Source organism: Phyllobates terribilis, unplaced genomic scaffold (assembly GCF_046119375.1).
Source record: "Phyllobates terribilis strain yellow unplaced genomic scaffold, ASM4611937v1 Scaffold_2__4_contigs__length_985480577, whole genome shotgun sequence".
NCBI classification, from domain to species: Eukaryota; Metazoa; Chordata; class Amphibia; order Anura; family Dendrobatidae; genus Phyllobates; species Phyllobates terribilis.
The window spans coordinates 689654008-689679669 of NW_027362762.1; the positions used below are offsets into that span (position 1 = coordinate 689654008).

The 25662-nt window shown below is 43.4% G+C and overlaps 1 protein-coding gene across 2 annotated transcripts in view; it reads left to right on the forward strand.

Annotated features, from left to right (window-relative positions):
* Positions 1-25662, forward strand: part of KLHDC8A (kelch domain containing 8A) — a 210019-nt gene that overhangs the window by 46936 nt on the left and 137421 nt on the right. For both annotated transcript variants that reach the window (XM_073666984.1, XM_073666983.1), the window contains exons 2-4: positions 14448-14875; positions 17159-17323; positions 24613-24828. In XM_073666984.1, coding sequence (XP_073523085.1) covers positions 14500-14875; positions 17159-17323; positions 24613-24828 — 757 coding nt within the window. In that variant the 5' untranslated portion in view covers positions 14448-14499. The remainder of the gene's footprint in view (positions 1-14447; positions 14876-17158; positions 17324-24612; positions 24829-25662) is intronic.

Below are 25662 nucleotides of genomic sequence, written 5' to 3' on the forward strand. Positions count from 1 at the left end.
TACTTCATAAACCGCATATGACCGGGTCCAACTTAGTGGCACGCCGACACACATATATATAATATTCACGAGCCAAGTGACACACCGGCCCACTTGCTCCAGGTACAGCCTTCAGCAAGGTAATAACATAGCAATGTCCTTATTAATGTCCATATAACACAGGGTATTACCTTTGCCGAGTTTAGCTGCTGCAGTCCATTAGGCTTGCCACCACTGTGGCTTTGCGGCTTCCCAGGTAGGGGTCTCCAGCCGTCGTTCCCTCAAAGGCCACTGACATCCACACAGGATCCAGGCTCTGCCTCTCAGGACTCTTCATCAAACCTCTGCCTTCCAAGGCCACTAGCATCCACACAGGATCCAGTCTCGACCTTTCAGGCACCAGGCTTCACTCGGCCTCACTAGGCCTCACACGGTCGGTGTCCCACACACACGGGAACAGGCCTTACGCCTCTCTCACAGAACACACCTGTCTCCCATCAAGCAGGGTTTATATATGCATCCCGTGCACACACACACACATACTGACAGGACCTTGCTGATGTCACAGTCATGTGATCAGACAGACATTCTGTGCGTGCAGGACCTGTGCTATGTCACAGTCATGTGACCAGTCACCCGAGGGGGAAGGTACATGGTCAGGTAAAACACATCCAGGACCATTACCGTAATGCCAGCAAGTCGCTGCATTACAACACCAAGTTGATTTAAGGAAAAATATACATCTTTATAAATGGAGGGACATGGTAGAAAAAGAAAAAAACTGTTCTATAATTAGTGGAACAACAGCAATTGGAGGAGATACTGACTTTAAATTAAAAAAAATCAGTAAAAGGTTTATTAGAGGGGAAGTGAACTGGATGGTGATGGTAGTCACTAGTATCTGCTCACCCACTCTTATATTCTGCAGCCATTTGGAAGAGACGCATCAGGTAAAAAAGGTCTAGTCTAGACATTGGTCAACAATGTCTGCATCAGTATAGGGGTAGCAAACAATGGATATACAAAGACTGGAAATCTGCTTTACCTGCTGATATTGTTTTAGTCTAGAACTGCGAAATACTTTTGCCAATTTTTGGGATTCATTGGTTTCCATGTAATTAGTTGTCAATACTATTCAGCTTCACTACTGAAGGGATAGCCTTCATAATTCTAACTTCATTGAACGAATTGTAAGATTAGTGCAAATGTATTTTTAATGAAAAGTCAAATTGCCATCTTCTTCAATATCTACATCCGGTCTTAAATTTAAAGGGAATCTGTCAGATGATTCATGCTGCCCAAACCGTGAGCGGGGCCGGGAGAAGCCGTAGAGGACTAATCTTGTCTTTTTAGGCGTGATCTTCAAACTATGATTTCTTTGAAGCGTTTCAGAAAAATGAATCACAGACTGTAAGCACAAAGCCATGCCCTGATTTTTGCTGTCCCCAGTTTGACAAGTTCCATTTAAGAATGTGTGAACATTGATATGGATGGTGATTATGACGCGCCCCCAGAGCTGTGGGGTACTCGGCAGCCGGGCCTATGGATGCTGATGGGGGATATCACGGTGGCTGGCCCGGTCCGTGGCCCTTGTAGGTGGTGTGCACTTCTGGACTTGCTCCCCAGTGAGTGGGTGTAAGGCCTCCTTTCTGTATCTTCCTGTCTCTCTACCTGGAGCTTCTGACCTGCCTGGAACAGGGTCTAGCTCCCTTGATGTTTCTCTTACCCGTCTTGCTTGGCAGCGAGGGCTTTTGCCACTGGCTACCACGATCCCTGGACGCTGGGGCCTTCGTGGTACCTAGTCCTCTGAGTGTGCACTATTCACGGGTGGAAAGAGGGATATGAAATCCTCCCCAGTATGCCGGATTCCCTACTGGGCATAGAGATCCTAATAGGCTCGTGCCCGGTGCCCGGCTTGCAACAGGGGACAAACCCTCTGTGGTTCCTCTGTCCCTCATGGGTCTCCTCTCTTCCTTCTTGCTTTCTAGCCCACTCTAGGCTCTCACTGGCCAGACTAGCCCGCAGCTTGGGCCTAGCCTGGCTTTCAGCCACACAGACTTCAGCTTGTCTGGTGCTGCAGCATCGTGTCACATAAAAAGCTTCCCACTGGCTGACTTCCTGAACTCCACCCCCCAGTATATATATACCTGACAGGGCTCTATCTAGTGGACTTGGGTGGAGGTGTCTGCATGTATTGAGGCCACTGGGGAGAATCCCATCTGTGCAACACCAAGGAGTTCTGTGACAGCCTGCAGCCGCAGGGCGTCACAATTTGAATCCATATGGGGTGATATGAGTAACAATACGTTCCAATTATTACACTTGAATTCTTTAAAACCTACAAACTTTATCATTGTGGCTTATGCAGTTTGATTATCTAATTTTAAGACTAGTAATTCACCGAAAAGGACATAAAAATCAAAAAACATCACAGCAAAAAGGAAGCCATATTTACCAACAACTGGACACAATATTAACGGAAAAGGCCCCTATGATAAAAGTGGAGGCAGCAAAGTTGCAAAATACTGATGAAAACAACCACTCACACATCTACCACTCATGGAGGGGGTGGTTGTTTATTTTTATAAATGCATACAGTTGATGCTTGATAGGGCACCAATTAAACAGATACGTGTGATACACAGCGTCTGGCTTACAGCCTATTGGTCACGCACATACTATTAGATCAGGCAGGCTGCGCAGCACTATGCGTCTTTTGGCCAAAATATCAAACAATACCTCTTGCATTTGTTGCATCTCTTTTGTTGCACATTTTTTCATCGTTTGCATGGTGCATCCGGGCATGAACAATAAGCTGTAAGCCAGACACTGTGCTCTACACTTATCTGTCTGGCTGGAGCCATATACAAGCCTCATCTGTGTGCATTTATATTACTGGGCAACCACCCCCTCCTTGAATGATAGATGTGTGAGTGGTTGTTTCCTCGTTTAGCTTCTGCTACCTCCACCTTTATCATGAGGCTGCTGCATCCTGTAGTGCATTAGTTTTGTGACCTGATGTTGGTAGATATGCCTGGCTTTTTACTTTGATGTTATTTTTAAGACTATTTAGTCTACAATTACACGACCTATTAAATGACTTACTTTGTGACTAAAATTTTGGTCAAAATTTTAGTGCTTTTTATGGCGCACAATGTCGCACACTAGACCACACCGGTTGGACAAGGCACAAAAAAAGTATTAAACATAATCGCAGAATTCTGATCCATCTAGTTTTATAAATATTTCACAATTTCTCTATATTAACATTGACAGAAATCAGAAGTGGTCATAGTGTCCTCATAAACTAGTTCTGGTACAGCTTTAGGATCTTGAACAGTAGGTAATATAGATATAAGTTTATATAAGCAACAGGACCTTACCTGTAGTGTACAGAGGTTCTCGTTGCACCTGGGCTCTGGTGTCTGAGAAGGAAGAATGGCCCATCTGCCATATGAATATTAAGGGTGTTCAGACGAGCGTGTTATATGTACGTTATGTGCGTTATATGTGTGTTATGCATGTGTGTGTTATGCGTGTGCACCAGTGCATATGGCCAACCTTCCGTACTGACCTAGGGTCTGCTTGTAAAAAATCGCAGCATGCACTAGTTTGATCTGATTTACGTACCAGACTAGTACATGTAAATAGCAGACAGCTTCTGCACACATCCACTACGCAGACAAGCACACTGACCTTCATACAAAGCCAGTCACGTCTAAAATTTGAGGATGTGACTGGCCAGAGTTTTGGGAAGTCCATCTGAATACGGCCTTATTGCTAGAAGGCCCTATTACAAATCTTGCATTGGGCTCAGTGCTACACGTGCGCCGCCTAAGTTCAGATAGGGGCGAGACCGGGTACATGAATTCGTTGGAAACCTGGGGGAACCGTTACTCAGGGCGACCATAGGCAGCAGCTTCTCTCAGGCACACGATTCAGTTGCTGACCAGACAAAGCTGACAAGAGTCTTCATAAACGGTAGAACAGTAACATTTAATGAGGCACGGCCAGTGCAATGCAAATGTCTCTTTGAGCAACAGGCTCCAGTAACAACAGTACGGTCTCCTTTGCAGCACAGCAGTACACAGTCTATTATCCGGTTGCACAGTACAGCACAGTTTTAATGCATACACAACCACAGGCTTTTCCTTCACAAGGACTCAATAGTACACAGCCTTCTTTATCCTGCATGGAGATGGAGGGGGGGAAAGTCGTGATGAGGGAGATGAGCTCTATGACAGGCTTCCTTCCAGTCCTTATCTTCCTGGCCAATAATACTCCACACTGTTAGCTGAGGGAGTCTAACTGACCTTTGTTTAGCTTCCCTCCTGGCCTTAATTCTGTTCCCTTGACTTCTGTGAGATACAGATCATAAGTCACCTTTCTCTTCGGCTCCGGCAGACAGTAAACAACTTCCCCACAATCCCTATGGGGCTTTGCTAAAACACTCCCCTTCTCCTGTGACTGTGTTAACCCCTCTAGTTGCTGGATGCTTCTGGAGCACAACACTTACTGTCTCCTGTGCTTGTGTTACTTCTAATAGTTGCTGAATGCTTTTAAAGCAACAGCACTACTTCTGCATGTCACACTCTGCAACAGCACTACTTCTGCATGTCACACTCTTCCCTCCTTTTTGAAAGTCGTCCTCGAAATTCATCTTAATTGGTCAATCTGACCAATTCTGAGACAGTGGTGAAAGTTGGATCACTTTATATACAAATTGGCAATCTTACAACCTTTTTCTTGTAGGATGCCTGTAAGAAATAAACCATTAACACAAATAAAACAATCAGCATCTCTTCAGCTGGAGTTTTTCGTACTTCTTCAACCATCTCTCTCTCTCTATGCTTTAACAGTTCTTTGTTTCTACAAAGTCTTTTAAAGGGAATCTGTCACCCCCCTGGGCGATATCAGACCTCTACTATGGCCATACAGAGTATAGAAAAGGAAATCTCTACTTTCCTGTATGGCCCATAGCAAAGATCTGATTGCAGAGAAATCTGGTTTTATGAAGTCTGTTTTCCAGAGGCTTGCGTCCGAGGGACGCCAAGAAAACTCCTCCTATCTGCTTACTATTCCCCTAAATCGTTGCCTCTGTGCTAAATTACCATAATCCCCCCTCCTCTGCACGTCACAGGGCCCTGAAACAGGCCCTGTGACGTGCCCTGCTCTGCCTCTCCTCCCGCGCATACGCAAAGTGCAGCTCCCATAGAGCGCGCTTTGTTTCCCTCCGGCCCCATTTGGCTGCGTACTGCACCGCAGCCTTGTATTGTGCAAGCGATGGTGAGTCACTGAAACTTCTGCCCTGCTGGCAGTACGCAGCCAAATGGGCCGGAGGGAAACAAAGCGCGCTGGTAATTCCGCTCCTCCTGAGTGTCGATCAGTCTCTTCAGGGGCCAGTGTTCGATGATCAGATCTGATTTGGACTTCATCTGTACTCCTTGGTACGAACTCTGGAGCCTCAGGACTTAGTTCACTCTCCTGAGGATGGTTCATCCCTCCCCTTGCTGGTCCTAGAAATACAACGGTGTGTTCTTCTCCATCGGAACTTTGAAGGTCACTATCCACCTCCGGAGCTTCAGTCTGTGGTGGTCCCTTAGTCGAACGCGGACGATGTCGGTCTACTTCTGGGAAGTCTTGTTGTGGTGGGAGATAATCACAGGGTAGTAGTAAATTCTGATGGACTATTTTGGTTTTCTTGTCTCCTGTTTCCAATCGAATTTCATACACTGGGCTGTCATCAGCTTTCCTCCTTACGACCACACATACGTTCTTGACTAGCACCTGGCTTACCGTTGCCAATTCTTCTCCATAACATTTTCGATCATAGTACTCCTTACTCTTGCTCTGTCCTTGCGTAACCACTTTGGACGCTATGTTGTATGCCTCTGCCATCCGTTCCTTTCATTTCCGAACGTACTCTGAAGACGTTCTGTAAGTCTCTGACACCGGAGTATCGAACATGTCGATTGGCAGTCTTGGCGATTGTCCATACAATAGGAAAAAGGGTCAGTAAACCGTTGCATCGCTCTTTGTACAGTTATAGGCATGTACCACTTTTGACAGAGAACTCTTCCAGTCTTTCTTCTCATCAGCTGTTAAAGTGCGCAACATTGACAATAATTTTCGGTTAAAACGTTCCACTTGTCCATTATCCTCTGGGTGATAGGGCGTTGTGTGGGATCTCTGAATTCTACAGTACTTTCCTAGCTTGGCAAAGAGCTGGTTCTCAAATTCTCTTCCTTGGTCGTGGTGTAACCTCGTAGGGAACCCAAATCTCAAAGCAAAATCATTGAAGACCTTCTCTGCCGCTGTTCGACCAGCTTTACTGGTGGTGGCAAATGCTTGAGCAAATCGAGTGAAATGGTCCATCACCACCAAGATGTACTCGTAGCCACCCTTGCACGTCTCGAGATGTAGAAAGTCTATTGAGACTATCTTAAACGGATACATAGTTTGGATGTTGCCCATTGGTGCCCGGGTTGATGTGTTGGGACGTTTATCTTTCGGACACCCACACTCCTTGGTCACGTACCTCTCAATATCTCTCTGCATGTACGGCCATAAGAAACGTTCACGGATCAAATTTGTTGTCCTTTCCACTCCCAGATGTCCCATTTTTTCATGGAGTTCTTTGAAAACCAACCTACGGAATACTCTGGGTACTGTCAACTACCGGTCTTGTCCTCCTTTACGATACAGGATACCGTCTTCACTGAGGTAGAGCTTTGTCCATTCTTTAATTAAAACAGATACTGCTGGTGACTCATTATCTCTCTCCAGTTTACTTGGAAACTGATTTTGGTCCACATAAAGTAGTATTCTACCAATTATCTGATCTTCTCATTGTGATCTACGGATTTTCCCTTTTGATAGTTGTTGAATAGACCGGGGGTGATCTTGTTCTCTCGCTTTTATAGTGGTTTCCATCGTCAACGGACACCACAATGGTGTGCCTTCCTCCTGATAAGCTTGTACTGCTTGGGTAGTGCTCTCAATTGCTTCCAGACTGACTTCCTCCGAGCATTCTTGCATGAACTCCTCAGGCTCTAGTGGCATTCTTGACAATCCGTCAGCATCCGCATTGCATTTTACTGGCCTGTACTTGATGCTGAAATTGAAGTCAGCTAGTTCAGCAACCCATTTCTAACCCGTTGCATTCAGTTTGGCTGTAGTAAGGATATAGGTCTTGTCTTTTAAGGCCAGTACCAGAGCGATTTCTGCTGGGTCCATGGTATATCCTTCTCCGGATACAATTTTCCCTAGAAATTGGACTTGTCTTTTGAACAGTTCACACTTCTTTGGGGTCAACTTAACTCCATGTTGTTGATACCGTTGTAATACGGTCCTCATGTGTTCAACATGCTCCTGGAAGGTTTTGCTGCGTACCACATTGTCATCCAAGTACGGCTGGCAGATATCTTCCCTCAATCCTTCTAAACATGTCTCCATGCTACTCTGGAATTCTGCTGGAGCTGAACTGAGCCCAAACGGCATGCGGATCCCCACGTTGTGATGAATGCCGTCAAGGGTCTACTGGAATCTTTCAAAAACCTCTGGTGGTATGCTTTACCCTGATCGAGGACAGAGAGCCAGGTGCTTCCTGATAGACTATCCAGCATATCTTGGGTCTTTGGTATCGGGTGTCGATCAGGTACTGACTTTCGGTTTAGCTCCCGGTAATCACAACAGAGTCTCAACGTAGCATCCTTCTTCCTAACATAGACAATAGGAGAGGAATAAGACGACTTTGACTTTTGGACCCAACCTCTGTTGATGAGATCTTGTAAATATTCTTTTCTTATGGTGATTTGTGGTATTAGAGAGAACTGTCTCCCTGATTTATTTAACCCGAGCAGGTTAAAGGTCCTGTCTGAGTCTATCACCCGTTTAGAGGTTTTGATCGATTCATCCAGGGCTGTTGTTAGGGCTTTGAATTGTTCTTTCAATTCCTGTAGTTCTGTCTGCGGATGGAGATTCCCGCTTTTGGTAATTGGTGCCGCCCCTCCATCCTCCAAGTTCAACCTGGTTAGAAACTGTGTTAGTTCCTGGAGAAATGTCCCCATGACGTCTTCAGCTTCTTTCTCCCCCAGCTCATCCATTTTTGCATTAATTGCAGCTAACAGTTGCCTGAGGTTGTGTGCTTTGGAAATCTGTTCTACTGACGTCTTTATATGTTCTGCTACTGTTCTAAATTCTTCACAGGTAAACTGAAGAAGCAGCTCACTAATTCTGTCCATTTGTATTTCTGCATCCATTGCTGCTAGTGAGTTTTTCTTTAGGGCTGGTCCCCTTTAACTGGTGTAGCAGAGTTGAGTTGAGGTGCTGTACTGCTGTGTTTTTCCAGACACTTTTCCTCTTCTCCCTCTACATGCTAATTCCCACTCAGGATTCCCTGTACGGGCCACCAATGTTACACGTACGCCGCCTAAGTTCAGATAGGGGAGAGACCGGTTACATTAATTTGTTGGAAACCTGGGGGAACCGTTACTCAGGGTGACCATAGGCTGCAGATTCTCTCTGGCACACGATAGATTCAGTTGCTGACCAGACACATCTGACAAGAGTCTTCATAAATGGTGGAACAGTAACATTTAATGAGGCACAGCCAGTGCAATGCAAATGTCTCTTTGAGCAACAGGCTCCAGTAACAACAGTACGGTCTCCTTTGCAGCACAGCAGTACACAGTCTATTATCCGGGTGCACAGTACAGCACGGATTTAATGCATACACAACCACAGGCTTTTCCTTCACAAGGACTCAATAGTACACAGCCTTCTTTATCCTGCATGGAGATGGAGGGGAGGAAGGGTGTGATGAGGGTGATGATCTCTATGACAGGCTTCCTTCCAGTTCTTATCTTCCTGGCCAATAATACTCCACACTGTTAGCTGAGGGAGTCTAACTGACCTTTGTTTAGCTTCCCTCCTGACCTTAATTCTGTTCCCTTGACTTCTGTGAGATACAGATCATAAGCCACCTTTCTCTTCGGCTCCGGCAGACAGTAAACAACTTCCCCACAATCCCTATGGGGCTTTGCTAAAACACTCCCCTTCTCCTGTGACTGTGTTAACCCCTCTAGTTGCTGGATGCTTCTGGAGCACAACACTTCCTGTCTCCTGTGCTTGTGTTACGTCTAATAGTTGCTGAATGCTTTTAAAGCAACAGCAATACTTCTGCATGTCACACTCTGCAACAGGACTACTTCTGCATGTCACATCAGGAATTTCAAGCTCCACCTTTAAGTATTTTTTCCTAAGTCACATTTTAATATATTTCTCCTTAAGTGAAAAACAAGAACACACTATTGTGGGGTCCAAGAATTCAGCAAACTCATCAGATGATTTTGGTAGCCCCTTTCTTCTCTGTCTAGATGATAACATATGTACAGGTGATCTATACACTATATGTGATTAAGAAAAGTATCTCCAAATTCTTTCCAGCATTGATTCTTTAAGTCATGTATCTGTGGCGCCCCTGCGGGTTCAGTCGCCACAGAGGTACTGCATCTCACCCAGAGGTGTGGTATCTCACTCTCAGGTAAGGATGGAGTACTGCCCGGGACCCAAACACCTGCATCCAACACTACACTACTCCAGACCAGCAGGAGGGGCAAGATGCGCTGCGCCTCTGCAGAGCCCTGTCCCTGGCTGGAGTGGGGGGAACCAAGAGAGGGGGAACCATGTAGTGGGTGTGGGTGGAGGAAGGAGTTTAGGGGAGCACTTCAGCAGGTGTATAAAAAGGGATGGAACCATCTAGAAGGGTTCCAGTCAGAGGAGGACAGTGAGGGGAGCAGGAGCTCTGCAGGAGCTCTGCTCAGGTGGAGCAGGCCTAGTGAGAGGCCCAGGAGGTGAGACTGACTGAGGAGAGGAGAGGAACAGAAAGGAAGGCTCCAGGAGTGAAGAAGGGATCCCATGGGTACGGGCAGTGCTGGAGGCCACCCGTATGCCCGAATCTACCAGGCGGTGGAGGGATCGAGCCGCAGAGGGGACCTGCCCCTAACTAGTGAGAATTACAACGTTCAACTAGAAACCGGAGGCTTCTGTACTTTCAGGGTGCAGTTGCCACATCTGCACTCAAGTCGCCAAAAAGGTTACCACATAGGATCCAGGGAACTCCAGGTTGCCCAGAAAGATCCGAGGATACCGGTTTGGGACACTGTTTGCGAGGCGCAGGGCAAGAAGGGTGAGAGCCAGTGGAGGAAGACGGCTGAGAAGGGCATATAAGATGGGGTCCTGTCAGGCACTCTTGAAATACCTGAGGGATTGCTGAACCCCTGCCCAGTGAATGCAGCACGACATGGGAAGTTATGATCTGCAGTTGTAACCAGGAGCAAAGTGAGAACTGTGAGTAAATCCAGAAGACTGCACCCCACTGTCTCTGTGAATTATTACTGCTGCACCATCACCCCCTGCACTACACTGCATCACAACTACCTCAACATCTACAACATCTACACTGCCCTGGAGCTAAGCTCTACCTGTGGAGAGCTGAACCAACTCTGCTGCATTAACAACAGCTCCAGAGGACCAGCTCCGCAGCGGCGGCTCCCTTTAGCCGCATACCACAGGTGGCGTCATGAACATTATATAAAAACTATAATCCTTTTCTATAAATCCCCTTTAATTGACAGCCCTGGGTCACGGACCAGGTCACCGCCACTGTGACATCTCCCCCCTAGCAACGACCGGCCCGGCACCGAGTACCCCAAGGCCCAGGGGGCACGTCATATCTCCTGTAATGCATTACAAACCGGAGCCAAGAGATGGCCCCACAACACACTGTAGTTTTGAAGTTTATTTAACAGCGTTCACTGATTAAGCAAACATGCAGAAAGTATATACATTTTTGTATTTTATCATAAGAGATATTTGAAGTATGTGAATTAATTTATGTATGATGGATGCACTTATTCCAAGACTTAAAAATGTTACACAGACCAAGGAAAATGTGCAGACATGTTTTATTGTTTGAGCAAAATCTAGAATGTGACCAAGAGACCAATGACCATCAGGCAATATATTCAGAAGGTAAAAAGCGATGTTGCGGTACAGTACCGTCAGTGTCCCCAATTTTCTGGTACATCTGGTGATCCTGGATTAACAATTGGGACAGATCATGGCAAAAATTGGACCAAAAGGACTTCTGTGTCTTGTCTCATTTCCCAAAAATAAGAAGAAGCAGCCCATAATATCCTAATGCAATTGGGGAAAGCTTCTCATTAGGCAATTAACCGCTTCCCGACCGCCCACAGTAGATAAACGTCGGCGCTGAGTAGGCTCTGTGCAGCGCCTACGTTTAAAAACGGTGGGTGGTCCCGCAGCGCTCAGGATCCCCAGGGTCCTGCAAGCTCTGCGGGTGCGGTGCAGAGCGATAGCTCTGACAGGGAACATCATTGAGACCTGATTGGATCAGGTCCCAATGATGTTAACCCTTTGCTATCTTCTATATGCCACGATCTATAGTGATCGCGGCATATAGAAGATAGTAAGAGGAGAGGGGGTCGTCTACTTACCTCTCCGACGACCCCTGATACCTTCCAGGACCTGGCGTTGTTATGGCAGCTGGAGGTCACATGACCACCTCCAGATCTGCCATATATGGTGTCCTGCTAGGCTCAGCCTGCAAGCTGAGTCCAGCAGGAGACACAGTGTGAAACTGTCAGCAGTGGTCTCATACAATGTAATATATGTCTATTACATTACATGAGATCAGTGATCAGAAAAATAAAAATTAATGTCCCATACAGGGACTAAGTAAAAATGTAAAAAAAAAGTAAAAAAAATGTTTTCAAACTGTTAAAAAAAAAAATCACAAAATAAATAAAAATAAATAAATAAAATATTAAACAAATAAATCCGTATATTTATGCAAAAACAAAAAAAGTACACATATTTGGTATTGCCGCGTCTGAAACAACCCGAGCTATAAAACTGTCAAACTAATTAACTCCTTCTGTGCACACCGTAATAAATAAAAAACGGAGCAAAAAACTATGCTTTTTCTTCATATCGCCAAACAAAAAGTGGAAAAAAATGCGATCAAAAAGCAAAATGGAAATAAAAATGGTACCGCTGAAAACGTCATCTTGTTCCGCAAAAAAAAAGCCGTCATACAGCTCCATCAGCTGAAAAATAAAAAAGTTATAGCTCAGAATAAAGCGATGCAAAAAAAATATTTTTTCTATAAAATTGTTTTATTGTGTAAAAGCACCAAAACATAAAAAAATATACAGTAAGTGTAGTATCACTGTAAACGTACTGACCCGAAGAATAATGCTGCCTTATCACTTTTACCACACGCAGAACGGCATAAAAAAAAACATCGAAAAACAATTCCTGAATTGTTGGTTTTTGTTAATTTTACCTCCCAAAAAATGGAATAGAAAGTGATCAAAAAATGTCACGTACCCAAAAATGGTACCAATAAAAATGTCAACTCGTCACGCAAAAAACAAGCCATCACATGACTCTGTCGGCCGAAATATGGAAAAATTATAGCTCTCAAAATATGGCGATGCAAAAACTAGATTTTGCAAAAAAAAGCGTCTTTTAGTGTGTAACAGCTGTCAATCATAAAAACCCGATATAAATCTGGTATCCCTGTAATCGCACCGACCTGAAGAATAAAGTAATCTCATCACTTATACCGCACGGGGAACGGGTAAAAAATTAATAAAACCAATTCTTCACCTGCTACTGATTTGTTTATTATGTCTCCCAATGTGCTCACCACACATCTAGATAAGTTCCCTAAGGGGTCTAGTTTCCAAAATGGTGTCACTTGTGGGGGGTTTCCACTGTTTAGGCACATCAGGAGCTCTCCAAACGCAACATGGCGTCTGCTAATTATTCAAACAAATTTTACATTCAAAAAGTCTAATGGCGCTCCTTCCCTTCCGAACCCTGCAGTGCGCCCAAACAGTGTTTTTTCCCCACATATGGGGTATCAGCGCGCTCAAGAGAAATTGCACAACAAATTTTGGGGTCCATTTTTTCCTGTTACCCCTGCGAAAATAAAAAAAAATTGGGTCTAAAGTAACATTTTTGTGAAAAAAGTTAAATGTTAATTTTTTTCTTCCACATTCCAAAAATTCCTGTTAAGCACCTGAAGGGTTAATAAAGTTCTTGAATGTGGTTTTGAGCACCTTGAGGGGTGCAGTTTTTAGAATGGTGTCACTTTTGGGTATTTTCTGTCATAAAGACCCCTCAAAGTGACTTCAAATATGATGTGGTCCCTAAAAAAATGTTTTTGTAAATTTTGTTGGAAAAATGAGAAATCGCTGGTCAACTTTTAACCCTTATAGGTCCCTAACAAAAAAAAATTTTGGTTCCAAAATTGTGTTGATGTAAAGTAGACATGTGGGAAATGTTATTTATTAACTATTTTGTGTGATATATCTCTCTGATTTAAGGACATGAAAATTCAAAGTTTGAAAATTGCAAAATTTTCGCCAAATTTCCGATTTTTACACAAATAAACGCAAGTGATATCGAAGAAATTTTACCACTATCATGAAGTACAATATGTCATGAAAAAACAATCTCAGAATCGGGGAAATACGTTGAAGCGTTCCAGAGTAATTACTTCATAAAGTGACAGTGGTCAGAATTGAAAATATTGGCCCGGTCACGAAAGCAAAAACAGGCTCTGGCGCGAAGTGGTTAAATGTTGCACAGACTTTAAAGTAGACCTGTTTACACATGAAAAGTGTTCAGTTTTTGTTTTATTTTATTCCTGTTGCTTCCCTAAGTAACCCGCATTTTTTCTTTTCAAATCCGCCATAGGATTTCAGAGATAAGGGCCTTTTTTATTTCATTTCGTGCTAATCTTTATGGTTTTTACCAAGGGAGTATTGCTTTCAGATTAATAATGCAGAGCAGCCTAAATACACGCCCCCAGTGAGTCCTGTGAACTACACCTCCTGATAAAGACCATAAAAATAAGCACTAAATAAAAAAGGTCATATATCTCTGGAATCGTATGGTGAATGTAACAAAGAAATGGCATACTCAGGGGAGCATAAAATAAAAGCAAAAACTGGCCACTTTTGACCTGATAACAGGCCCTCTTTAACGTAGTTAGATTCAGTGCTTTATGCTAGCATTATGTTAAATATTTTTAATATTTCTGTGTTTTGCCACATTTTAAGATTTGGATTTTATGGGGCATATGAAAATGTGGTTTAATATGTTCTAAAGGGAAATAGAAGTGATCAGCAGGATTATTCTCCATTACGCAGCCTATACCTGCAGTGCATCTGCAGAAATCTTCATAATTTAGAATCTGCAGACTGTGCTACTCATAAACTGAAGATTGATTATCTTTTGCTACAGCCAAATTTCATAACAACCAATACTGAAAAGCTGCCTTGTTCATTGCTGCTACTGCAAAATTAAATGAAAAAGCAAAGTAACATTGGACTAGTGCATCATTTTCTGTTATTCCCTTATTTTGAATTTAGGGAGTCAGCTGCGGAACAGACAAATGAATACCTGCTGTTGTATTGATCCAACATGGAGGTCCCCCCTGCCAAGGACTTCCAATGGCAGTCATTAGCATCGCTCTCTAGTCCGCGGGTATACTGTTCATTGGTAGAAGCAGGAGGACAAATCTTCGCTATTGGAGGATGTGATGATGCAGGAAACCCAATGAACACATTTGAGGTGTTTTCTCCTGAGGTCAACCGTTGGACTAATTTGACACCCATGCCTTCTGCTCGAGCTGGAGTAGCGGTGGTTTCTTTGGGCAAGAGAATCATGGTGGTTGGAGGAGTGGGAGAAAACCAGACGCCTCTTAAGGTAGTAGATGTTTACAATATCGACGAGGGCAAGTGGAAGAAAAAGAGCTCTTTACGCGAGCCTGCCATGGGCATTTCAATCACTGCTCGAGGTAAACATTATTGTCCCTTTCCCCTTCATCCATCTTCATTTTACATTGTTTGTGAGTCGTCTTAAGGTGCCAATCCACGTTAGACAAAAACTGATGAAAGGGAATCATTTCAAACGCAATAAACATTCATATGGTGAAATTTAAAAAATAACAACCAACTTAATTTTTATTTCAGAAATCAATAGTAAATATGAGATTAAGCAACTTTGTAATATATCTTACAAATTCTCTTCACTCTCCTCCTTGATTTATCTTTCACTGAGTTCATGGTTAAAATCAACGACGACAAATTTTCCCAATACTGAGATAAGGGATGACAGTTGGTGCTTTTAAAACTCTATAGAGGGAGGAGCTAGAGGCCGACACAGACACGCTGCTGCAAGTTCTGCTGAAGCGACAGTTACAGTTCTTCATAGAACTTTACGAGCACCAACTATCATCTGCTATCTCAGTAATGTAAAAAAGTTCACTGAGGACAGATTTTAAAGGGGTTGTCCGGTACTTTTAAAAAAATGCCAGTCTGTTTTAATGATAAATACAACCTTCTTTCTACTTACCTTGCGCTGCTGATGCTGCCTGTGAGCAGAGCTATCGGTGGCCGCTCACAGGCAGCACGTGACCCCACGCTGACGTCACGAAATGTGACGCGTGACTCAGCACTGGGGTCCCCGTGGTGGCTGCTGGGTTGTGGATGAGGTTATTTCCCTGCGTCACACCCAGCATCCACCGCGCGCTTTCCCAGTGAATGAGGACAGGGAGAGTGAGTGGTGGATGCCGGGTGTGGCGCAGGGGAATAACCCCGCCCACAACCCAACAGCCACTGGTGGAACGCGGAAGAGGGACCCCCGGCTGCAGCCTGGACTCGTCGTGACGTCAGCGGATGTCAGAGCCGGCTGCAGCTGGGGGTCATGTGCTGCCTGTGAGCGGCCACCGATAGCGCCGCTCACAGGCAGTATCAGCAGTGCAAGGTAATTAGAAAGAAGGTTGTATTTATCATTAAAACACACTGGCATTTTTTTTAAAAGTACTGGATAACCCCTTTAATCATGAAATGAGAATTCTGAGAATGAATAAACAGTAGAGGACGAGAAAGAAGTGGGTTTCTTTCATAAGCTATATTACAAAGTTTATAGTTTTCCCGTGGTACTATTGATTTATGAAAAAAGAAAAACCATGACACACCAAAATCATCTGGATCGAAAGTGTCTATGTTTGAATGGCTTGTCAAATGAAAAATCTTTCCCTGAAAGAATGTTCCCAGAAAGATCACTTATCCCTCGCCTGGTATCATTGAAATCTATGGCTAGTTTGAACTACTGTAATGGTCAATGTGGACTTAAAGGCGATGTACAGCCTCAGGCTACAAGTTTTCAGTCAGCCTATGTGACTGCATACTTGTGAATTCTCACATCACGAACACTGCGCACTTTGAGCATTCCTCAATGGCAGTGCCGGCAGCCGGCGGTCATGTGACCTCAAGTATGTGATTTGCATACTTCTGGTCACATTTCAACTAGACTGTATCTGGCTTTGCTCAATACACTTACATTGAGTGAGGCCGTGCCCATCTAGTAGGCATGTGACGCATGTATGCAATTCACATGCTTGTGGTCACGCGCTCGCCGCCCCCAGTGCCGGTACTGGAGAATCCTCACAGTGCACGCTGTGTGAGGATTCACAAGTCTGCAGTCACATATCATGACTGTAGACTTGTAGCCTGAAGCCCTAAACCACTTTAAATGTACATGGCTGCATCAGCGAAAAGTTCATATATACAGACAATGGTTCCTTCAAGGTTGTTCAACCATCAATGTACTTCTGTCTAACAAGTAAGGTGACCTTACGGCTCAGTTACTTCTAAAGAAAGTTGTCCTTTATATCATTCCAGAAAAAATATCCTTCTTAAAAGCATGCTGAAATATTACTTTACAAAAAAAGTGCAGGATCTTCAAGAGATCTGAACTTCACAGTTTCCATAGCGATTTGAGAAGATTTCTTAGCTCAAACATTTAACATTAACTCATTTTTAAAAAGTGTCAAAATAATCATGAAAAAGAAAATAAATATGCACCCGTTCCGCCCAATATTGATTATTTATGTCTAATCTGAGCCAAATAACAAGTACTTCCTAATTGGTGTACATGGCTTATAGAGAAAATTATCAGGGCTTCAAGAACCTGAACAATGATCACCAACTTTAATATAGTTTTCATAGGGACACAATTGCCCATATGTTTCCAGAATTTCTATATCTTACAGGATGTTTTCTGGTTTTCATCTCAGATTGCAGGGTATATGCTGCAGGAGGAATGGGATCAGATTTGCGACCGCAGTGCTTCCTTCAGCAGTTTGACATGTTGAAAGATATTTGGGTCCATTTTGCGCCAATGCCAACACCCCGCTATGGTGCTACGTCCTTTCTCCGAGGCAGCAAGATTTATGTATTGGGTAAGTTTATTTTAAAAGTATATATGGTGGAAAAGTTTAAATTCAATTAGCATATTAGTTTTATCATTTTTTCCATGGCAGTGAGAGACAGAAAGAAGTATGGCTTGAGCACTAGTAAGGCATCTTGCTCTTATCTGCGCTTGGATATGCTTGCTGACTTTGTAATGTAGCACATGGCATTATACTGCATATTAACCTTACTTTCAAAAAACATATTATTTACCACACTCAATAAACATGACATACGCAGATTTGGTGGGAAAAATTTATGGCCACGGCCTTTATTAAAAATTCTTATACTTAAAAAACCATAACTTTAATAAAACTCTTATAACACCGCAGCTTAGCCATAAGCTCAAGCCCATTTACCTTACCAACCTGCTGTCCATTCAGTCTCCTGAACGACTAACCCCAAACGGCCATCGTGACTAAAAAGACACGCATGGCCCCGCCCCACCAAGGGCCAACTCAACCATTGCTTGTAAATTTAGGTTGAATATGTCAAGACCTACATCAGATAGGTCAACACAATCAACCTGAAAAAGGCCTGGCAATCCTCCTTCAAAATCCACGTGTCTAAATGAAAACCCACCAATTAGTGGCATGAATTTACTCAAGGACCTGTTTAACCTTTTACGTATTTTCTCACAAAACTTCAGCTCCGCTGACCTAACCCACAAAAGCCTGGAAATAACCTCAGAAAATATAATCTTAACATTATAAAATGACTTTTTTAACTCTAACAAACTCTTCTTCATCTGGAATAACAGGTCAATAGTGCCCAACTTTCCAATGTCGTTTCCTCCTAGGTGTACGATAATGATGTCAGGGGCCGGAGCTCGAATACCCATTAGGGTCACTTGATCCAAAAGACCGTCCCATCTTTGTCCACTAATTCCAAACCAAAAAATTCTCACTTTATCAGAAGACAATGATAAATTTGGCCCGTAGCAGCGCTGTTGCACCCTCCATTCAGCCCATCGGGTAAATGAATCGCCCAAAATCAAGACTGTAACACCTAGAAAAACTACAACAGAAAAAAAAATAGTGTTAATTTTCTCCTAATGTACACCTTATAACATTTCGAATCCCACCTTCCCAATCTCTTAATGACTTCCTCACTCAATCCCAATCTGGCGGCCTCTGTCGCAGCACCAATCCTAAAGGAATGGGTAGAAAAATATCTATCTCCCAACTGCATCACCGACAAACACTTTTTAAGAATACTCCTAAACTGGAATTGCGTCAGAGGCTCACCAGACCGATGAAGCAGGAACTTCTCTCCATTTGCCGGGCGAATATCCAAGTAGCTCCTCAACCTGCAGACTGGACAGATAGCTGCATCAGAAAAACATTTTAAATGAATACCACAACCTTTACCGGACTGATCTGTCTTTGACCTAGCTATAAAAAGCATTAATGATTTTCTTTCCAACTTCACGTGCTGCCATGACAATCCCTCTGTGCCCGTCTTACTTCTGGGTAACAGCTCACCTATACGAAGAGCTCCAAAAAACATTAAAACTGCTGCTGTGGAAAATAAAATAGCCTCAAATTCATTATAACAACAAGTAAATGCCACTTCACACCTTCCATCACGAACAAAACGCTTCCTCTTGTACCCCTTCAATACCTGCATAATTAAAAAATAATCATTAATTGGACGCTGACCCAGAATTTTAAGAAAGAAAGAAATACCGGATACATTTTTTGCTATTGTTGAATATGCAAACCCTTTATCAATACATGTCAATGCAAAAGTTAAAGCAGCCTGCTCCGAACACCTGTCAGCTCTCAACCTGCCACCCGCACAGACTTCTGACCACAGGTCCCAAGCCGCTAGGTAACCCTTCCAGGTTGAACCCGCTAGTGACCTTTGCAACAATTCCATTATTAGGCCCAGATTATTCCCCACAAATATCCTGGACAATCCTCTCCTATCCGTTGAGCGCGGGGTGCGAGCCTGAAGAAATCTGAGAACTGTAAATGAGAAAGTGATTCAGCAACTGCACTATATTTATTATCAACTTCTACCGCCTTCAGCCAAATGTTCCTTTTGAGACACAACAGAACTAAATGCCTGAGCAGTCTAACTACTAATTTACATTTACTTGACAAGCAATTCACAGCAAGAACTACTCCTTTCCTACTGGAATGAATGAGAATATTCCTATTAGACAACTGCTCTCCCCAAATCGCTATTGACACCAAAATGGGAAAAACTTCTAACAAAATTATATTATTTAAAACGCCATTTTTTAACCAGGCAGGGTGCCATTTCTCTGCACACCACTTACCACCCAGATAGACACCAAAACCTAAGGAAGAATTTACATCCATATACCACTCCAATTCAACCTCAGCAACAAAGGCAGACCGCCAGATTGATAGGCCATTAAAATACTGCAAAAAATCTAACCAGACTTCTAAATCTTCCTTGACCTCCTTGGTTATGCGCACATGAAACTGCGGGTTCCCAACTCCTGCAATGTGCGCGGACAAGCGTCTACTGAAAACTCTACCCATAGGCATAACTCTAGACGCAAAGGCTAGCAAACCCAACACAGACTCAACTACTTTCACCATTGCTTTCTTCTTACTGAATAATGCTAGCAATGCATTCCTACATTTGTCAATCTTAACTAAAGGTAATCGACACTCGCCCTTAACTGTATCTACTACAATACCTAAATATTCAATACAACTAACCGGATGAATAGTTTTCCCTCTAGCTATTGAAAGATAGCTAACAGCTCACTACAAACATCAGAATCAGCTGGGCCTACAAAAAGAAAATCGTCCAAGTAGTGCGCTATACTGCCCTTCATGGACTTGACTGCTGTCACCCACTCCATAAATGAAGCAAACGCCTCAAAATAAAAACACGATACTGAACAACCCATAGGCAGGCATTTATCTACATAGAAAGAACCATTAAATTGAAAACCAAGAGAATTAAACCCACTAGGGTGTATAGGCAGCAGCCTAAAGGCAGATTCTATGTCGGCCTTGGCCATTAAAGCCCCAGGCCCAAAACTTTTAACTATCTCCACTGCCGTGGAAATGATGTATAGCTAACAGAAATAACGCTATTGTCAATGCTGTCATTTAAAGAAGACCCGTATGGATATGATAAGTGGTGAATAAGCCTAAACGAATTTGTCTCCTTCTTAGGGACTACACCCAGAGGTGATAAGCGAAAATTCTTAAACGGACGCACCCTAAAGGGGCCCGCTACTCTCCCTTCCACTATTTCTTTACTTAATTTCTTCTCTACCACCTCTGGGTGTAGATCCACAGATTTTAAATTATTCACCCATATGCAGCCTTCCCCCAGGAATTGGGGAATATAGAAACCCCCCGTAAAACCATAAGTTAGTAAGCTGGCTTTCTTGCCGTCTGGGCACCGCTCTAACCAGGGGCGCATTTTCTCCAGATTTACTGGAGTCAATGCCCTTGTTAAGGTGCTACTTTGTGGAGGGCTGTCCTGACAGGCTCGTTTTTTTAAAACACCTGGACATAGGATGTGACCCTCCACAAAAGGAGCACTCGTGTTTGTATTTGCAGGTGTTGGGCCATTTACACTGTGTTTTATTGAAAGCGAAGCAAGTACCTTTCCTCATTGTAGTTTGAGCTGGTATTTGGCGCAGAACATTAGCAGGTTTGGAGGGCAACATAAGGTTCAGCCACAAACCCACATCCTTAACCCCCCATCTAAGGGATGGGTATACCGATAGTTTCTGTCTAAAATTCTCATCATAGAAATACCAGCTCAGATTACCAAAATGTTTGTGTGCTTCCAATACTATTTCCACATGTTGGAAAAGCCCTGAACACTTGCTGGGAAACCTCTCACCCATAACACTGGCGTAAATACAAAAGGCTTGCAGCCAATTATTAAAAGACCGTGGAATCGGTCTGTGTCTATCATCGTCTTTCTCCAGCCGGGACAAAAAGTCCTTAGAAGCTGGCAGCAAAGACAAGATATCCAAATATTCATTACGCCAAATTTTTTCTTTCACTGTTATGGGTAAGTGATAACCCAGAGGGGAGACAGTGCATACTAACGCTTCCTTATAACAATCCTCCCCTACCCCTTTAACCCCTGAAGCTACAGGAGTTAACATGGATTCCTGCTCCCCCCTCTCGCCCCCCAGGCCCTCGTCTAAGTGCTTCCATACCTCAGCTACACCCGGGGCCCTGGAGGACAGACTAGCTGGCCTAGAAGGCACAGCAGGGGGCTGTAATAAGTCCCTCAATGAGGACAATACGTGTGACAACTGTTCTAGAGTGTAGTGTGTATCATAATGGCTATACTCACCTCCCTCAGGCGACCCATCCTGACTGTCCTCAAGCCTGATATCTCGTTCTCTGCGGGCTCTCCAGCTTGTGGACAGTCAGCCTCAGGACCAGCAACGGCTTCCTCCAGCCGGTGGTCAACGGAGGCCAGCTTGGTCCTTGGATGTGGGGTGACATCAGCTGCACCCCTGCGTTCTCGCCTCCTCCCTGGTGTCCCGTGTGCCCTCACTGGGGATGGAGAGTATACCACTCTCCTCCTCTTGCTCCTGGCTCCGGCGCGCAGGACCGCGCCGCCGAATGACATCATCAGGGCTTCCGGCTCAGTGTCGGTGATGCGCTCCTCCAGTGCTTCCTGTTCTCAGTTCAGTCTGCGGGCACATCTCCCTCATCCTGGTCCAGGCATCGATGGATCCACGACAGGGCACCTTCCTCCCCCATCTTGCGGCGCAGCTCCTCCATCAGGGCGTCTATGGTGATACAGGCACGGCGGCGGCAGCAGCACTAGATGAGCAGCGTCTGAGGACTGACACTCTCCTCAGGCGCTGCCATCTTTAATACCCTGCACCACCAATGTTTAATAAATATTAGGACCCTATTAGCAGAAGTAGTCTTCCCCCTGCGACACCTCACTGACAGGCTGGCTACCTGAACCAATCCCCGGCATGGCGGGAAACCATTCCAGCCACTTTAACCCTTTCAGGAGAGGAAAACAATGCATAATAATGCCATGCATTCCCCTCCTGAAGGTCTGGGTCTTAACATTCTGCATGCCACAGACGTTTTCCTTACATAAGACATCTGTAAAAATAGACTATGTCCCTATCGCAAAAACTAAAGTTCCTCATTGATTGTGATTTTAAGTGCCCCCAATAAACAATGTTGCTGGCAGTGTCCTACATAAAGTGTCATACATGTGAAGTACCCCTTCACAGAAAGTGCCATAGAATTTAATGGTTCCTGTTGCCTGTATCTACCAATATAAGGTCTGACTTCATGAAGATTTATATCCATGTCACTAAAGTCAATCGAAGCGATATGCAGCTAGGTCCTACCACGAGCTAGGTCCTACTATTAGCTGATGCCATTCATCTTATACACTAGATATCCTTCATTTCAGCAGACTTCCAGAGAATTTTTAATACTAGACATTTATGTCTTTAATTTATTAGAACTATCTGTATATAGGCTTTAGAGGCTTCTATCCCTGGAATCTAGGCCGGGAAGCTTGGCAGCAGTCTTACCATTCCATCTTGACCAGGGAAATGCAGATGGAGAACCACAGCTAGGAGTGTTTACCGTGTACTGTGAGACATAAAAAATGTTATCCAAGCCAAAATGCTTAAACATTAAAGGGAGTCTGCCCATGGTCCCGCTCCATAGTCCGCCCCGATGCACGAAGACATGATTACAGCAAAACTTTAAACACTCATTACACAAGAACCACAAAACGGATTTCTTCACTGCAGGTATCATTTTAATCAGTATTAGGCTATGTTCACACACCATTGTTTTTTTGGCGTCAATTTTGTGCAGCAAAACCTGATCTTCAAGGGCATTTCGTTCAGGATTTTTCTTGCAGTTTTGGTGCTTTTTTGATGCATTTTTGGAGCATTTTTTTCACTGTTCTTTTGTCTCTTTCTCATTCTATATTGGCATCAAAAATACTGAAAAAACGCTGATACAAATTTTGATGCGTTTTTGATGCATTTTTTCAGCGTTTTTTTCACCACCCATTACTTCCTATGGGTGAAAAAATGCTGAAAGAAGTTACATGCTCTATTTTCCAAAAAAACATGCAAGGCACAAAATCCTGAACGAAAAAACCATGATGTGTGAACAGAGTTCTGGTTTCTCATAGACTTTGCTGGTACTGCAAAAGGCAGCTGAAAGTTTGCATAAAAAATTGCATCAAAAAATGCTGAAAAAAACATACTGTAATGTGTGATCATAGTCTTACAGCACTAATATGACACTGTCTGTAGTTTACTTAGCAAAATGCTGCAGACAGGTTCTTTTTAAAATGATGGACATAACAGTGGAACCCCAAGGGACCCTATTACAAATCAGTGGGGTCAGGCATCATTGGGATCGCACTTATAATGGATTTACCACTGTTAGTAGCAAAAGCAATAATGCTGATAGAGTTTATATAGCTAATAGGACGATCTTTGCATATTACAAATATTTTCATTATTAAATGGCTAATACTTCAAAGGAGGAACCATATGTGCTCCAGAATTAGACACGAATAGAAGCTGGTACATTCTTTGCATTCTTGAAATTGGTGACATAAGATGGTATACACTGACAATAGAAGGAGAAAAACACTTGAATGCACGATATTAAGTGACCCTGAAGGCGAATAGGGAGTGGATTGTATTATCTTTAAGCTCTAGTTTTCTGTATGTTGGAATGCAGCTCTGTCTATGTCACGTGACAGTTATTGTATTAGGCAATCATCTGGTTGTCTGGTACATTCCCTACAGAATTTCTAGAACAATATGCACCTGCCTACAGCTATCGGGTACTTAGCCACAAGCAGTCACGGTTAATACATAAAACCTAGGTAGAATCATAAAGTAATAATTGCTCCAAAACCTGAGGTTCTGCATTCCATGAAGTTTCACCACTGCCTGTTAATGCGCTTTTATTAACTCCTGGATATTAAGAAAAACTAACAGTTTTCAGAATACACAGAAAAAGATTCTGAAAGGTCAGGGCATAGTCCAATGTTATCTCTAGGGATATGAGCTGTGAAATTACCTGGAAGAAAGCAGTGTATAAAATGTGAAGAAGTCATTTAATTTATCCCACAAAGGACATCCTACGTATGTGATAGGGAAATCTACTGTGCCTTTATGTTATGGTTATTGCAGAGAAAGAACCGTGATCTGCATATCTTTATGGTTCGTATTGTATGGTCATATATTATATTCCTTTGACCTTTACTGTACTTGTATCTCTGCTAACACATATTTCTATGCCCACAGGGGGAAGGCAGTCTAAGTATGCAGTGAATGCCTTTGAAGTTTTTGATACCGACTCTCGATCTTGGACCAAATTCCCCAGTATCCCCAACAAAAGGGCATACTCAAGATATGTGATCAGTGAGGAGTCACTCTACAGTTTGGGTGGACTACGGCAAGGGGGAACATACCGACGGCCAAAATTTACAAAGACTGTGGATATATTTGATATGGAACAAGGCAAGTGCAAATATAGATACCAGCTTGACATCATATTTTTTATATATTTGTAAACTCAAATTCTGTACATCCTAAATGTTTGATAGGTAGCAATCCCACTTCTGCCACCACCAATATTACAAGGTAACAGGGGTTCCCAAACCCTATTTCACCAAGCAGGATATTCTCCAATCTCTTCATTCAGATGCAGAATGAACTTTTTATTCTACCATAATAAAAAGGGTTAGTACAGCAGGTAACACTCTCTAGGTACTCTGGTCTTAGAGGACACCTGAAAGCAAGTTCCTTGCTACATTACAACCGATATACAGATTGTACAAATGTAAACTCTTTTGCTTGTCTCATCCAGAGCCAGAGACAGCTGTAATGTAGTACAGCTGATCTTCATTGCAGAGACCATAACTAACTCCGATCCAGACAATTACATTTCTTAGATGCCATAGTCAATAACAACTGTGGCAGCTAAGATGTTTAACAGCAGGAGAGTGCTCCCTCTGTCAGCCCATGTCACATACACTAATATAAAAATAGTATAAGTACCAGTTCTGCACTTGTCATATCTCCACAACTCTCCTCCAAATACTGCCCACTATGGCCTATTTAAAACAAACCTGTCAATATATTCATGCTGCCCGAACCACGCACAGAAAGAATCAGAGCCTGGCTATCTTTTATTCTGAAACACTGCAGCTTTTCAGAGAAAATAAAGCCTTGAAAGCTTGTCGAGGGCTATAGGGAGAGACCTGACTAGTCCGATGTGGTCAATGTCCGGCTTCTTCCCGCTCAGCTCCAAGTAATTGGCAGATCTCTCCTTATGGACAAACATGGAAGACA